General features: G+C 39.7%; 1 protein-coding gene across 1 annotated transcript in view; it reads right to left on the reverse strand.

Annotated features, from left to right (window-relative positions):
* The window catches only part of RETREG1 (reticulophagy regulator 1), a 1,271,534-nt gene that overhangs the window by 42,358 nt on the left and 1,212,517 nt on the right, over positions 1-16,659 (reverse strand). The window contains exon 8 of the mRNA XM_044065221.1: positions 12,599-12,725. Coding sequence (XP_043921156.1) covers positions 12,599-12,725 — 127 coding nt within the window. The remainder of the gene's footprint in view (positions 1-12,598; positions 12,726-16,659) is intronic.

Genomic DNA, 16,659 nt, shown 5'->3' on the forward strand with positions numbered 1-16,659 from the left:
GGTTAGCTAGGGTACAAATATTCCCGGCTCCACAAAGTCTCCTCTTCAATTTTTCCCTTGGAACTAGACAAATTTCAACTTAAGCACTCAAGCCATTCATTTCTCAGCCCGGCACTTGCTCAAAACTCATAGCAAGCACTTATAAACCCTAGCACTACAGAAGGACAAGGCTCTCTATTCGACCTTACCAGCCATTCAGTAAAACAGTTTACTGTACCTATCCAGGCATGTCCAAAGGGCAGTTTCAGGTGTACTCTCCAGTCCAACTGGTGAATCTGGGCATTTTGAGGCAATGTTACAACTGCCTCATGTACACAGACAACCCTCTCCTCCTACCACCAAACACTAATACATGCAAGAGATGCAATTATACAGCCAAAGTGGAGGCCAACTCTCTCAACCCAAGACTGGATCAGACAGTCAAGAGGAGAAGGAAAATACTGGCATCACACCACCAGTCTCGCACAGACCCATTAAACCAGCACCGGCAAAAAACCCACGTAAATACACGAAAACATACTCGAAGGCTCTAAATAAAAATCTGCAAAAGCAACAGGGCCCTCCAAAGCAGACATCCAAGCAACCTCCACCCCCAACACAAACCATGAAACACATACTTCACAAAACTAGTGTGCCACACAATCACAGCCCTCAAGGCAAAATAACATACCCAACATATTAGTAATAGTTGACTCTATAGTCAGGCACACTGACGTCCCACTCACTAGGCTGAAGGTTACTGTTAGCTGGCTGTCGGGTGCCAGGATCCACCACATATTACAAGTACTCAGGTCACTCCAGAACAAGTACAAATGCAACTCTGTCATTGTCCATGTTGGTGTAAGTGACCTGAGCCGTACCTCTCTGGACTACATGAAAAGAGACATGGAAGAGCTCTCTGATCATGTAGCCCAGGCCGGTATGACCCTGACCCTGAGTAGCATCCTGCCCTCACCAAGAATGATACCATGGTATAAAGCAAAAAATTATCAATTTCAACAGTTGGCTAAGTTTCTGGTGTCATTCAAAGGGGATCCAGTGTCTGTCTCCCTGGGATGCATGCTCGACAAGCCACGGTGCTTCACGAGAGACAGCTTGCACCTGTCACCCTTAGGCTTTCAAATACTGGCCAAGGCTCTTGCCACTTCCATAGTGCCTTTTTAGGCAAGGTTCAAAAGACAAACCCAACTCTGTAAATAGCACAAGTAAGAAAAATCTGAGGGTAATACTACTCAATGCCAGAAGTCTAAACCGCAAAATGCATGCACTCGAGGCACTCCTCAGTATGGAGAAAATCGATATATGTGCAGTAACAGAAACCTGGTTTAAGGCTCCAGAGAGCACCCCAGCACTACCAGGCTACAACTCATACCATACATTTCGGCCACAGAGCCTGGACCAAAATACAAAAGGCGGGGGAGTATCCATATTCATCAAGGATACCCACACCTCAAGGTTAGTGGCACAGCACGATGCTTCAGAGATTATCCACGTGCAACTAACAAAGGGCAAAACTGCAATTCAAATTGTAGCTACAGATCACCCACCATGTCCCAGGCCCCCCATTCTGCCTTTCTGGAAACACTGGGAAATATAAAGGTCCTACCAAACACCCTGATATTGGGTGATTTTAACTACCCAAACATTAACTGGGAGAACTACTCAAGTACTAACTTCCTTGCCCAATATTTCCTAGAATTTATAAACTCAAATGCCCTGGAACAACTGGTCAACACTCCCACCAGAGGAGACAACATATTGGATCTGGCTTTCACCAACATGGGTGACCGGTGTTCTACACCGGACGTCAACCCCTTGTTGGTTAGATCTGACCACAAACAAATAATTCTGGATATCCACATTCCGCCCCCACCCCCGGACAAGGAAACCACAGTGAAAAACCTTTCAAAAGCAAACTTCACGTTACTTAAGACAGAGGTGAAAAGTTTCAATGTCCCCATGCTAAAGGATAATGCTGTCCAAGCTGCAAAATCCTTTACTAATGCATTCTACGGGCACCTGCAAGAATGCATGGACCAAGCAAAACCAAAACTCACTCCTTTAAGAAAAGGAAACCAGTCTGGTGGACCCCTACTATAAACAAGCTATACAATAGAAGGAGGAAACTAATACAGAAAAGAGTAAAATCCCAAGAAGGGAAAACATCCCTGATCTGTATCAGCAAGACACTATGATCCCTCATAAAATCGTCCAAGGTGAGCTTTGAAAGAAAACTTGCCAAGGACTCCAAAGATAACCACAAGCCATTCTTTAGCTATGTCAAGAATCTAAGTGGCAATGCTCAGATCTGCTCGGAGTTAGTGCAGAATGACATTATGCTCAGATCTGCTCGGAGTTAGTGCAGAATGACACAAAATACACTGAACCAACTGATATTGCCAACATCCTGGCAGACAGGTTCAGTGCAAACTTCAATGCCCTCTCACCCCCAAAAGGGCCCATAACCATACCAGAAGAATGTAGAGCCCCTGAAATCACAGACACTCAGGTTAAAATATCCCTCTCCAAAGCCAAAAACACAGCATCAATGGGACCGGACGGTGTCCCAGGATGCACCCTACACGAGCTCAAAGACAAACTAACCCCTCACCTAAACACACTGTTCAAACTCAGCCTCTCCATAGGCTATGTACCCATAAAGTGGTGCACAGCAATGGATATTCTTCTCCACAAAGGAGCGCATCATCATGGAACTCATTAACAGAGACATTGGGAACCTCCAAACACTGGACCCTACCCAGTTCGGCTTTATTATGGGCAGATCATGCCTCCTAAACCTGGTGGACTTCTTTGAGACTGTTACCAAGGCTATAGATGAGGGAAAGGTGGTACACACAGCCTACGTAGACCTCGCAAAGGCCTTCAACACCATTCCCTATTCTGGTATTATAGAGAAGCTGACCAGCCTGAACATAAACCCCTATATCACAAGCTGGTTTGCCAACTGGCTCACTGACAGAACCCACATGGTGATAGTTGTGGGAGGTAGGTCTGACTCTAAACCGGTTACAAGTGGCGTTCCCCAGGGCTCAGTCCTAGGACCCCTCCTGTTCAGCATATACTTCTCAGAGGTACAGAGAAGCACAGGAGGACTATGGCTGACCAAGTTCGCAGACAACTGCAAACTAGGGGCTATAACTGACTCACCAGCTGACACAGACATCCTCCAAATGGGTCTCACTGAGACGGATACCTGATGTCAAAATCATGGCCTCAAGCTAAATGCCAAATAGTGCATAGTTATTCCCTTTGGAAATAACAAAGTACCCACAAACTACCACATATGTGGTAGTTCCCTAAATACGGAAAATGTAATAAGGGATCTGGGGACCCAAGTAGACAGTAATCTCTCCTTTGATAATCACATTGCCAAAGTGGTTGGAAAATCCTTCTATGTGGCCCACCTAATCACAAAAGGGTTTGCATCCAGATCAAAAGAGGTCATTGGGCCCCTCTATGCATCACTCATCAGACCCATCATAGAATACAACGCCCCATTTGGGATGTATCTTACAAGACACCTGCAACAGCTGGAAAGACCACAGAAGTACCTACCCAAGAGGATCACTGGCCTCAAACAGATGCCCTATGCAGCTCGAATGAAGAAACTCCAGCTGTACTCGGTTGCACACCGCCTGCTCAGAGGTGATCTCTGCCTGACATACAAGGCCATGTCCAACCCAGAATTGATGGACATGCTCTACCTAAAGAAAACCTTATCCCCTCAAGCCACATGCTCTAGGGATCTAAACCTCACAACAATAAATAGGACGTGCTGGAGGGATAGATTCCTGTCCCAGAGACTTCCCATGCTTTGGAATAAGATTCCAATCTACATTAGGCAGATCTCCTTGCTAGCACTCTTCAAAAGAAACCCTGAAGAGTGGATGGGAAACAGAAAGTTTACCCCGAGGATCACTTCAGTGGCTCTGCTGGACAGAGGGACAGGGAACTAATCTAAGGGAGCGGCGAAAGCTAACACATTCTGGGTAGGCTTATAAATGCCTTCAGGCAGATTGCCTAGTACCTACCTATGAACCTTCCCTTAGGAAGTATCATCAAATATAAATCTCCCTGCTGTCACTAAGGAACAGGTCCTTAATGCTCTCTCTAAGGCCAAGAATACTGCATCAGTGGGTGCAGACAATATTCCAAAATGCATTCCAAATAGCATGAAACATGACCTATCAGGCTGTCTTGAATTCCTATTTAACTGTAGCCTCCAAATAGACTTTGTGCCCCATGAATGGACAACAGCAACAGTCATCCCTCTGTATAAGGGTGGGTATCTACAGACCCTGAAAACTACAGACCCATAAGTCTCATTAGTCTTATATGAAATGCCATGGAAAGAATTGTCATGGAATTGATCATAATGCTATAGTAAGAGGATGGCCCCCCCTGTTGTAGAAGGAAGTAGCAGTCAACAAAAACGACAAAAATTGATTGGCCAAAGAAGAGCCATAAAGATGATAGAGGGAACTATTGAGGATAAGAAGGAAATTATGTATTGTTACTATTATGTAAAAAGCCCAGAATTTCCAGATACAAGATATACAAAACGATTAAGAGAGAAATTAGGGGAAAGAAAAATACTTCCGCAGGAAAAACTGTCACAAGCTTCAAATAAAAATTTGTGTCCATTAACACAGCACACTTTTGAAAAACAGTAGATAGATCAAGAAACTTTAATCTCTTTGGAAAAAGAAGCATCTGAGTAAGTGAGAAAATATAAACAAAACCTAGAAAGTTTGAAAAATATAAAAAAGAAATATGGACATGGAAAAGAAAGAGAGATTTGATTTGGTGCAATATTTATGCAAAGGAGAAAGCCAAGTTAACTAATATAGAGAAGGCAGTCTCAAAGATATTCGAAGAGAAATACAGGCAAAGGCATCTAGATATGGAACATTTCACAATAAAAAGATTAATAGCACAAAGATGTAATGTAGAAAAGATGATTAGTAAAGCAGAAGTTAAAGAAATAGAAGTTGAAGTTACGGAGTACCTGCGAAGTGAAGGATTTAATGTAGAAGGTCTAAAACAGACTACATCACAGCATGATGGAGCGAGTCTCCAGAATAAGGAAAAGCAAGATGATCAGGAGACATGTGAAGAAGAAATATGGACAGGGGAAAGGAAAAGAGATTTAATATGGTGTAATATTTATACAAAGGAGAAAGCAAAACTAACCAATACAAATAGAGCAGCACCAAAGATATTTGAAGAAAAATATAGGCAAAGGGATCCAGAAATGGAAAACTTTACAATACAAAAAATAAGAAGACTAAGAGGAAAAGTAGAAAAAGAGATTAATAATGGAGAAGTCAAAGAAATGGAAATTGAGGTAATGGAACAGCTGCAAAGAGAAGGATTCAGTGTAGAAAATCAAATGCAGAAAGCACCACAACAGGATAGAGCAACGGATATCCAAATTAAGGGGGAAACCAGTGGAACAAGGAAGTAATTGGTAAGGTGCCATACCAAGATATTTTGGAGCTTTCCACAGGAAACCAGTATAAATGTTCACTTGAAGCTAGACAGCAAGGAAAGGAACAGGAAACTGTGGAAACTCTGATGCAGTCATTGTTGAGGAGTGATAGACCAGTGAGTTCCCATATGACAGAACAACAGATGACACAGAATGAAACTGAAGAGAAGGTGCCACAGGAAGATGCTATAGAACTTTCGTTAGAATGCCTGCAGGACATGGAAAACAAGGGATGTGCCCTCAGTATGGAAGAAAATAAGCTAAGAGAAGCGTTCCTTGATTTAGTGGACATGGATAGATATATTAAGATCAATGAGAGAAATAGACTGCAGAAGGTCAATAAAACCCAAGAAGTCAGAAGACTGATAAAACAAATGAATGCAGTAATTAGGACTGTCCATAGTGATCCATGTGATATAACAGAAGTAAACAGGATATATAACTGTGTAGCTAAATTAATAACTGATAAAGTTCTACCACAAGATCACAGGGTAGTGAAGGAAAGGAAGAGGAGAAATCGAACACCATCATGGAAGTATCGAATAGAGAAAACTATAAAGCAATTAAGACAAGAAGTGTCACTGTTAGAAGACTATAGAAGAGGGAATAGATCAACAAAAATACTAAGAAAGACAGATGTGATAAAAGCAATGCACAGTATTAGAACAGACCAGGATCTATTATGCACTATTGGAGATAACAAACTAAAAATTTCAAAACAGTCGGAAAGACTTAGAAGATATGAAGATAAATATTACGGAAAAGCACAAAATAAGCAATTTATTGATGACCCAAAAAAGTTTTACAGAGAATTGGGAAATAAGGTAAAAGGAATTAAAAGACCGCCAAAAAAAGAGGAAGTAGATACATTTTGGAGATGTTTCTATGAAGATCCTGTGGAACATAACAAAGATGCTAAATGGAGAGAAGAAGTAAAAGAAAGAATAAGAAGTTTAAAGGTACAGGATATGAAATGAGATGAAATAACAGCCAGAGAGATTAAAGCAAAGTTGAGAAAGGCCTCTAATTGGAAATTCCCAGGCCCAGATGCATTACCTTACTTTTGGCTTAAAGTATTAACTTCTTTGCACGATGATTTAGCCATGAGTAAGAACTATTTATATGAGTACCCCGAATACACACTGTACTGGTTAACAACAGGTTGAGTGAACCTGCAAGCTACCCTAAAATTATAGACCAATAATTTGTCTTCCAACGATGTATAAACTATACAAGGGAATTGACGCCGACAGAGTTTATAGTCATTTAGAAGAAAACTCAATTATGACAGTAGAACAAAAGGGCAATAAAAAAAAGTCATATGGAACAAAGGATCATTTGTTGTTAAACAAAGTTATAGTGGAGAACTGTAAGAAGGGGAAGAATCTAAGTATGGCATGGATTGACTACAAAAAGCATTTGATAGTATTCCACATTCATGGATAAAAGTGCTTAAAATATATATAAGATATACCCTACACTGATTAATTACATTACAGTAACCATGAAACTGTGGCAGACCACTTTGCAATTAAGCCATGATAAAGGACACACTATTATCCCAGGGATATATTCCAGGGTGACTCTGTCACCATTGCTATTCTGCCTTGCCATTAATCCATTAAGCTGTTTACTTAACAGCTTAGGCCATGGCTACAATTTGGCTCCTAGAAAACAACAAAGTCTAATGACTTCTCATCTCTTCGAGGATGATTTAAAACTGTAGAGCTCATCAGATGAGGAACTGAAAGCACAGCTGCTAGTTGTCAAAACTTTTTCAGATGATACTGGAATGTCATTTGGTCTTGATAAATGTGCAAAAGCAACCTTTAAAAAAGGAAAACTGCAGCACCAGGAAAACATCCGTACAAGAATGTGATATAAAAGAACTTGAGCAAGAGGGAGTATATAAATACTTGGGAATTGATGAAGGATCAGCAATAAAACATGAACAAATGTGAATAAAACTCAGTAAGGAGTACCTCAGAAGACTTAAATTAATCCTGAAAACAGCATTGATATCTAGGAACAAGATCCAAGCTATAAATCAGTTTGCTCTTCCTGTCCTAACTTATAGTTTTGGAGTAATTGACTAGTCCCAAAAAGTGTTAGATAGACTGGATATTAAAACAAGAAGGATGCTTCATGCTCACCAAATGATTTATAAAAATCAGTGTATACCAAGATTATATATTCTCCATTCTGTAGGAAGGATGGGCCTCCTTGAAATTGATTACATGTATAGATCTGCAATCGTGAGACTCCACACATATCTGCTGACCTCACAAGATCTAAATGTAGTGAAAGTTTTGAAACATGAGGAGAATAAATATAAGATGACATTTCTGCTTAATTTAGCAGAAGAATATCGACGTCAAGCAGGAATGGAAATCAAACCAGAAGTAGATATAAAACAGGCAGCAACTGAATGTGCTAAAAAAACAAAAGAAAGAATATAAGGTGAAGGACAAGATGACAAGGCAAGAAATGTGGAAAAAGCATAAATATATTTGCAAGTATAAAAAACTTCTGGAAGAGCCTCGTGTTGATCAAGAACAAATGCAGGAATAGTTAAGGAGAGGTGAATTCACATCAAGAAATGAAAGGTTAATATTGGCAGCCCAAGATAGTGGGCTATGTACACATTGGTTTACAAAGTCCATTGAACATGTGAGAGAAACAGACATATGTAGGTTTTGTAAAACTGAATTGGAAACAGTCGTACACCTTGTTGCTGGTTGCGACGCACCAATGGCAGAGGGACTGTATACTGAAAGGCATAATAATGTGGCAAGACTGTTACACTGGAGATTGTGCAAACATTATGGTATTGAAGTGGCTGAAAAACACTGGAAACATGAGCCACAAAGAATCATAGAAAATGATGAAGTTTATATCACATGGGATCACCCAATACCAACAGTTCAAAAGATAGATGCTAGAAAACTGGATATAGTGGTCCAAGAAAAAAAGACAAAAGTAGCATTGATCATTGAAATCACCACTCCCAGTGACTACAGTGGCTTGCATACAGAGAGACACAAAGTCATAAAATACCTGGATCTGCAGGGAGAAATGAGAGCCATGTGGAAGAAAGATACCTAGACAGTTCCAATAGTAATAGTAGGGGCAACGGGTCTTATAAAAAATAATTTACAATCGTATTTAGATATGTTACCAATTCATGTAACACCATACAACTTGTAGAAGGAGTCATTACTGGGCACATTGCGGGTGCTGCGAAGAGCACTTTTGCTTGACATCAAAGAGTGAAACAATATTAATTTCATGAATTTTTCTCGTACTTTGACTTAGGAATGGGGTCTATTCCTGTCATGGCATTAGAAACCCAAAAGACTTGGAGACATTAAAAATGGCAAATATATTAAACCTCCAGACACTGGACCCAACCCAGTTTGGTTTCATCAAGGGCTGGTTATGCCTCCTCAACCTGGCAGACTTCTTTGAGAAGGTCACCAAAGCAATGGATGAGGATAAAATGGTTCACACTGCCTACCTTGACCTGGCCAAGGCATATGACACAATACCCCACTCAGGCATTGTTGATCAACTCAAGAAGTTAGGTAAAAACCCATATGTCACTCAGTGGATAGCCAACTGGCTCACAGACAGGACCCAGGAAGTTAGAATTGGGGAGTCCACCTCTACAAGGAGGCCAGTCACAAGTGGAGTCCATCAGGGATCTGTCCCTGGACGTCAAGGCCAATGTCAGTGGTCTCTGGTTGACTACATTTGCAGATGATTGTAAATTAGGAGCTGTTACTGAATCTCACACTGACACAAATGTTCCCCAGGAAGTTAGAATTGGGGAGTCCACCTCTACAAGGAGGCCAGTCACAAGTGGAGTCCGTCAGGGATCTGTCCTTGGACCACTCCTTTTTGGCACTTACTTCTCTGAAGTCAAGGTCAATGTCAATGGTCTCTGGTTGACTACATTTGCAGATGATTGTAAATTAGGAGCTGTTACTGAATCTCACACTGACACAAATGTTCTCCAGGAAGGGTTGACACAAACAAACAACTGGTGTCAGAGCCATGGACTAAAACTAAATGCCAAGAAATGTTTAATAGTATACTTCGGGAAGTCATCCATCCCTGGTAGCTATCATATTGACAACACACCCCTTAGAGTTGACCCAGTAGTCAGGGACTTAGGGACACACACATAAACTGTAATCTAGCCATTGACCATTAAATGTCTGCAATATAAGGAAATCATTCTATGCTGCGAAACTTATAAACAAAGGTATGGCATCTAGGTTCAAGGAAGTCATTGCTCCACTGTATTTGGCATTCATCAGACATATCATTGAGTACAATGCCCCCTTTGGTATGTACCTAACCAGGTATATCCAACAAATGTAAGATCCACAGAAGTTCTTCACCAAAAGAGTACAGGGAGTAAGTAAAATGCCCCATTCAGACTGCCTCAAGGCCCTATCCCTGTATTCTGTCTCCTACAGGTTGTTGAGGGGAGATCTATGCCTGACATACAGGGCATTGTCAGACCACACTCTGATGGACCTCCTGCATCTTCACAAAATAAACAGCACCAGAATTACTCATTCTAAAGACGTAACCCTTGCCTGTGATATAAATAGGACCTGCTGGAGAGACAGGTATGTATCCCAGAGGCTACCCTGTCTCTGGAACATGCTCCTCGTCCATGTGAATCAGAGTTCCTCCATAGCTCAATTCAAGCGTAACTTGGACAACTGTATGGGGAACAGGAAATTCATCCCTGGCTTGGCACCTATGTCTCTAATAGACATAGGCAATCTGTAAATGGCTCATCTTCCAGGCCCTAGCTTGTAAATTTTTCATCTCCTGAGCCCCTGCTTACACTTAGCAAGGGTACCAGAACTTGTCAGAGATTTAGGATGCATGTCTATGCTTAAAAAGGCCCTTGTGGTCATTAGCCTAGTAAACACCTATGAACCTATGAAATCCTCCAAAACTGTAATACTACTGCAATCGCCCCAAAATAATAATAGCAATAAAAATGTAATTAATAACCACAATTTCACAAAGTAAATAAATAATACCAGGCAGCTTAATTATGTGTGTGAATACTTTCTCAATATTCATTAGGAATATTAATAATGCACTCACATTGTAGGTGTCAAAATAATACTTGAAATCACAGAAAACATTAATAGTACTGCAACGGTGGAAAAATGCATGAAAATGGATGCTTCTTTGTGTGCTTGTGAGCAACTACTGTGGAAGTTTTGGTGCAAACAACTTCTTTCTCTTACAAGTCATAAATTCAAAATAAAATTATAAGAGAGGGAATGTTGCTAAAAGTGTCATTCATTACCAAATATGTGTTTCCTATATGGGAAGCAGTCTGTGTTTGCTGCTGAGAATCTTATTAGCATACTGTGGTACTGCACTAAATTATTTGTGATGTTGGCATGAATATTGTATTTCTGTCAATCACACTGTCATATGTGATGCGGGATGGGAACACCCACAGTTGCACAGCCCCACCTGTGGGGGGTGGAGGGGTGGGGGCTATGTAAGTACTGCCATCCTTGCTTGCATGTTACGTCTGTTGCTACGTGTAACCCACCTATGTGAATACCTACCGACTAGATGATCATGAGGAAAGTCTCTATACAAAGACTAGTGCTGCAGTTCAGACATGCTATATGTGTGAATCATGAAGATTGCCAGGGCTGCAGACACGCACATTATATATAATGTCCTGGGGATTAAATATCACCTGGCAGTTGAAGGAGTGGAAGCACTTCCTAATGATGTTTTTCAGTCCCTGTGGAGAAGGTGGGGCATTGATAGCAATATATCTATTGCTCTCAGGATTTCAAGAAATGGGTTATGCTGTAAAACACTTGCATAGCAATGGTTCTGTCCTCTGCAGTCCTAAGGAACTAGATACTCCCCTTCACAAGCTGCAGCATGCTATCAAGAAATTAACATAGGATGAGTGAGTCTGATGCCTGCAATATGTCTAATGTGTCATGCCTTTGTCAGTTGCTGAAAAGTCCTTGTAGCGAGGTTGGTGAATACTTTACACACTTTTGTGTCCACTGGGATGGCCATTCCACACATCTGCCTTGATTCCACTAGGGGGTACCACAGTTTGTCTAGTTCTCATAAGATACACAATACTATGAGAATCGGCTCTGATGGCACCACTAACACCTGTTGTTTGGCTACAGCTGTTGTTACTACAATCACATCTGTAGCATACACCAAAAATCCTCAGTGCTCAGAAATTGTTTAAACTTTGGGATAGTGTGACTACTTTATATGTTTCTAAATCATTCCACCATGTTTGGTGTTTTCAACTACATATTCTGTGCAGTGTGCATCATTACCATCTCATTATGTTGTTATTTTCACATGCTATTTTTCATATAGCATGGTAGAATCGTGTTTCCAAATCACTACCTGCAGTATTCTGCACTGCACATTCTGTTAAACATCTATGACTACTGGCCTTGGGCTGGGTTTCTTTCTGTGAAAAACAGCAACATATAATTATAAACATATAATTCATACATGTCCAAGCCTTTATAAGGATTCTTCCTCTGGGAAAAGAAACAAGCCTGAAAACTTGTCTTTGGAGTTGTGCCAGTCATGTACTAAAACTGTTCAATCTGATTTAGTAATATCAAATTTCTTATACATTTTTACAAGGACTATTATATCAGTTAACATTTTGAGCTAACAAAGAAAGCAAAACTTATTTTTTCCTATGCTAGTCAGTGGTGTCCAGTATAAAACTGTGACACTAGGACAGTCACTGATTGTTTAAATGCTTTCATGTTATTATGCTGTTTCTGTACAATCTAGAAATGTTAAACACTTTTCTGGAATTACTAGTGCACACAAACTCCTTATTTGGCAGACTAGATATGATTGCAGAAACAGCAGGTATGCTATGAAGAGCTCTTTGTAATATTCTGAAAGATGGCTCTGGTGTTGGACCTTGACCTGCTGTACTAATATACATCGTAAAACTGTGCTATTGTGACATCACAATGTGAAAAATAACAAGAAGACATTATAGGACAACAGAATTATATTCAGACATACCATCAGAAGTGTCTGTCTGGGGTGTATGCCCTTCGGACAAATTAAATGTTCCATTTTCAGTCCAAGAAGGCTCTGATGGCTCTGTGTCAGATACAGACATCTCCCTGGCAGCAACACTGGGGCTGATCTGCAAAAATGATAACAAGGTCATGGATGGCACATTATATTAATAACAGTTTGACAGACATAGTATATATCTGTAATGAAACACAAATGCAATCAACCACGTTAACAATATTATTCACTAGAGCAAAGAGGGATACCTATCACAGCTGGACTACACTGAAAGAGATATGTAATTAATACAGGTTCTGAGCTGTTGTCTGAACTACTGAGGCCAGCTGCAAACACTGCAGCTGGACATCCCATTTTCTTAGCTCCTATGCTGATGGGGAGCAGAATCATCATAAACAGAGTCAACATCTCTCCAACTGAGCTTTATGGCTCTGAATCTCAGTGATGCAGATCTAAAAGTATGAGGATTGAAAAAAAAATGACTTGCATCAAAACATACTATCCAACAAGCCTGCTGTCTTTCCTGAGCTGTGACTCTGCTACTATTTCCAGAGATGATGACTGCTGCCAGACCATGCCTTATGGTAATAGTGATATTATACAGCATGCTGTGGTGGTTAAAGGGAGTTAGGCAAAGAGCTCTGGCTGAATCTGCCCTGAATTATGTGCAAAAAAAAATCAGCTGGTGGTGGAATAGAAAAAAAAAAGCTTCCCATATTTCATTACATTACATTCTGTACTGGGTATAGCTTTGTCTAGACTATGGAATAAATACCATTAAACAGTTTCTCAAAAACTTAAAAAATAGAATTTTGCTTACTTTTCATTAACATATGCTACTGAATGCTTCTGCGTTTTAAAATACATGTATTTTTTCTGAAACACTGCAAAGTTTAGATCAAGTGTATTGTACTGCTAAATCTAACAAATGTCATACAGGTAGTTATTGTTTCTGACCATCTTACTTGAGTAGTGTTTAGCAGTTTAACTAAGGCATTTGATCTGACAGTTGTACCTCACTGTTAGGCAAACTTTTACACATATTTCCTGATTGTCTACCACTATACGTAACTGCATCACTCACAGAAAACATCTGGTGAATTTTATTTCAACCTACTCTGTCTTTCACCCTCATGTTCTCTGTATTCATAAACAAACCCTGCTACTTCTGAGAAAAATCCACAATGCTTTGATGATCTTCTCACATACTATGATGGCAACTGTATACCAATTATATTATATTTCCTACAGATTTTGAGGCAGTTATAAGCATTACATTTGAATGATGCAACTACTTTCACAACTTCCTCCATGCTATTGCTGGCTCTGTTGGTGTGAGGGTAAGAAAATGCTTCCCCCTCCCAAATGTAAGCATCATGTACACCACACTATGGAATTCTAATTATAACTGAACACTTGACCCTTACAAGCTTATGACTTTTATGTTAATTATGTAAATATGTCAACACCAAGATGGATGCACCTTTTACCTCCAGTATTATCTTACACTCCAGAGTAGTAGTGGGCCTCTCTTCCTCTAGTTCTGGTCTGTGGACACTTGCACCACTCATCAAGTGGACCACTTCCTACAGTTAATATGCAGATTTAGCTATTCCTAGTATTATGTACTGGTTCCACCTGTTCTCATATTTCAGATGACTTGTCCTTGATGTATGTGCATCCTACCCACCTGTACCTAGCTCTGGCAGCAAAAATACCACTAATTGTAATTTCTGACTCCTTTATCCTCTTCAATGTTCCTGTTCTTGAAGTCATACATAAAAAACAAACATTTTTACTATGGTCTATCCTCTCTATAGCAAGGAAAATTGTTACTAAAAATTGGAAATCCCAATCTACTCCTGTCTTTAAAGTTGAGTTTATTCATCTTGTGAAATACATTTGTAAGAATGAGATTGCTACTATACAAGTAAGGATTAGCAACACAACTCATCATTTAATTGCTTGGACAAAATTGTCTAATCTGTTAGAGAAATATTAAGTGTTCTCCTATGTATATTGCTTTTTTAGTTGTTAGTGACATTGCATATATATATTTTTTCATGTTAATATACTGTTAAGTTATTGTGTTATAAAATGAATAAAAATATTTTGGAAAAAAATACCACTGATTCATACTTTTCCTCCTCTCACTCTGCTTGTCAGACACTTTGCTCACTGATGTACCCACCTCTGTGGCCCCTTTTACTCAGATTCCTCACACACAATACTTCAGCAAGCTATACTTCCATTATCCCTTACTCCTTTATCCTACAAATTCCCCTCATTGTCTATATTCTGCACTCTTCCACCCTCCTGCTGCCTCCACATCTCAAATTCAGTGCATTTTTCTAAATATCTTGCTGTCCATCTGTTCACAGGTAATCTCCCTGCTAGTAAATCAAACTGGACTACACTGTCATGGTCTTGAACCTGTAGCTAATTACATATCACGTTATGTACCTTTGTGAAGTTTACCAACAATGACAACAGACTTTCCTACTTAATAATTTGCATTTAAGATTTTTCATGACCCTTGTCATAAGTTGTTTTTTATTTGTCCAATGTTTATTGCTGTCTGCATGTTTATTGTGACATAACTTGAGTCATGGTAATTGGGAGTACCTGCCACTGTACCTTGCTTCCTCAAAACTGAAAAATTACCTTTTCAGTCATCAAAAAGAAAGACAAATACACCAATTAGCTCCTGCAAAGTTATGTTGTTGCAGATTCGGTGGAACAGTACTATTGTACCGGCAAAGTGAATATATCACACCATGTAGCTGTATATATCGTATGTGTGTGTGTGTGTGTGTGTGTGTGTGTGTGTGTGTGTGTGTGTCTCAGTCTGCATGCAGGATGGCAGCTGTCATATTCAATTGCAGATCAGTAGTGTTTTTACAATCACATGGGCATCAAGCATCCCACTTCTAATATCAGAGTAGTACTTTAGCAAATGTTTACTTGCCCTCCAAAACAAATTTAAATGAAATAAAATGAGTATTGCAGACTAGTAGGTATGCAAACCTCTTGATGCTGCTGCCAGGGATTACTCTCACTCATCTCTCTCTTTCTCTCTGACACACACACACACACACACACACACACACACACACACACACACACACATACACACACACACACATTCATACATGCATTAACTCACGATTGCTCTCACTCCCTCCCGATCTCTCACATACACAGTCTCTCGCTCTTACTCTGTCTCTCTCTCGATCATACCTCTTAACCATACTTCTCAGATTTTCACAGAATGTCCAGATTTTTGACTCCTATTCTAAGTCTGTTTCTCATAAAACTTGTGATTTTCTTGTAAGTCATTAAGGGTTGAAGTCACTAAATAATTAAATGTTTGAGCATCATATCCCTCAGGTAATTCATGTTAACACAACACCTTGTATTCTAGCAACTTCTAAGTTTACATTAGCAATATTTAAAATGTATCCATATTTTTGGGCCTTTCTCCCCCCATTATTTTTGGCTTTGTCTAGATTTCTTGTGCTGGAAATTTGAGAGGTATGCTCTTAACTGTACAGATTTTTGCAGAATGTCCAGATTGTTGCTTCATATTTTTGGTCCATTTCTCATAAAATTATGGTTTTCTAGCAAACAGTTGGCAAATCATTGAGTATTCAAGTCAGAAAATATTGAGACATTTGAGTTTCAGACTTAATACCTTTCAGAAAATTTATGCTAATGTAAAACCTGTCAACTTTCTAAGTTTGTAAACTCAATATTTAAAAAGTGTCCCTATTTTTGGCCCTTTGCCCCCCCCCCCCTCCCATCATTTACTGCTCACCCAGTATCATACCATGTGGATTCCATGGAATGTGTTCTGTGTAACAGACACACTGGTAATCAACACAGAAGAAAATGATTTTCTCAGCAAATTACCCATATAGTCAATTGGTACACAGCATACCTCTCAACTATCCAAATTATCCAGATTTTTGCTTCATATCTTTGGTCTGCATTTGATCCTCATAGAAAATTATGGTTTTCTGGTAAATCACTGAGGACTGAACCAA

Source organism: Protopterus annectens, chromosome 3.part0 (assembly GCF_019279795.1).
Source record: "Protopterus annectens isolate FY-2018-M chromosome 3.part0, PAN1.0, whole genome shotgun sequence".
Taxonomy (NCBI): domain Eukaryota; kingdom Metazoa; phylum Chordata; order Ceratodontiformes; family Protopteridae; genus Protopterus; species Protopterus annectens.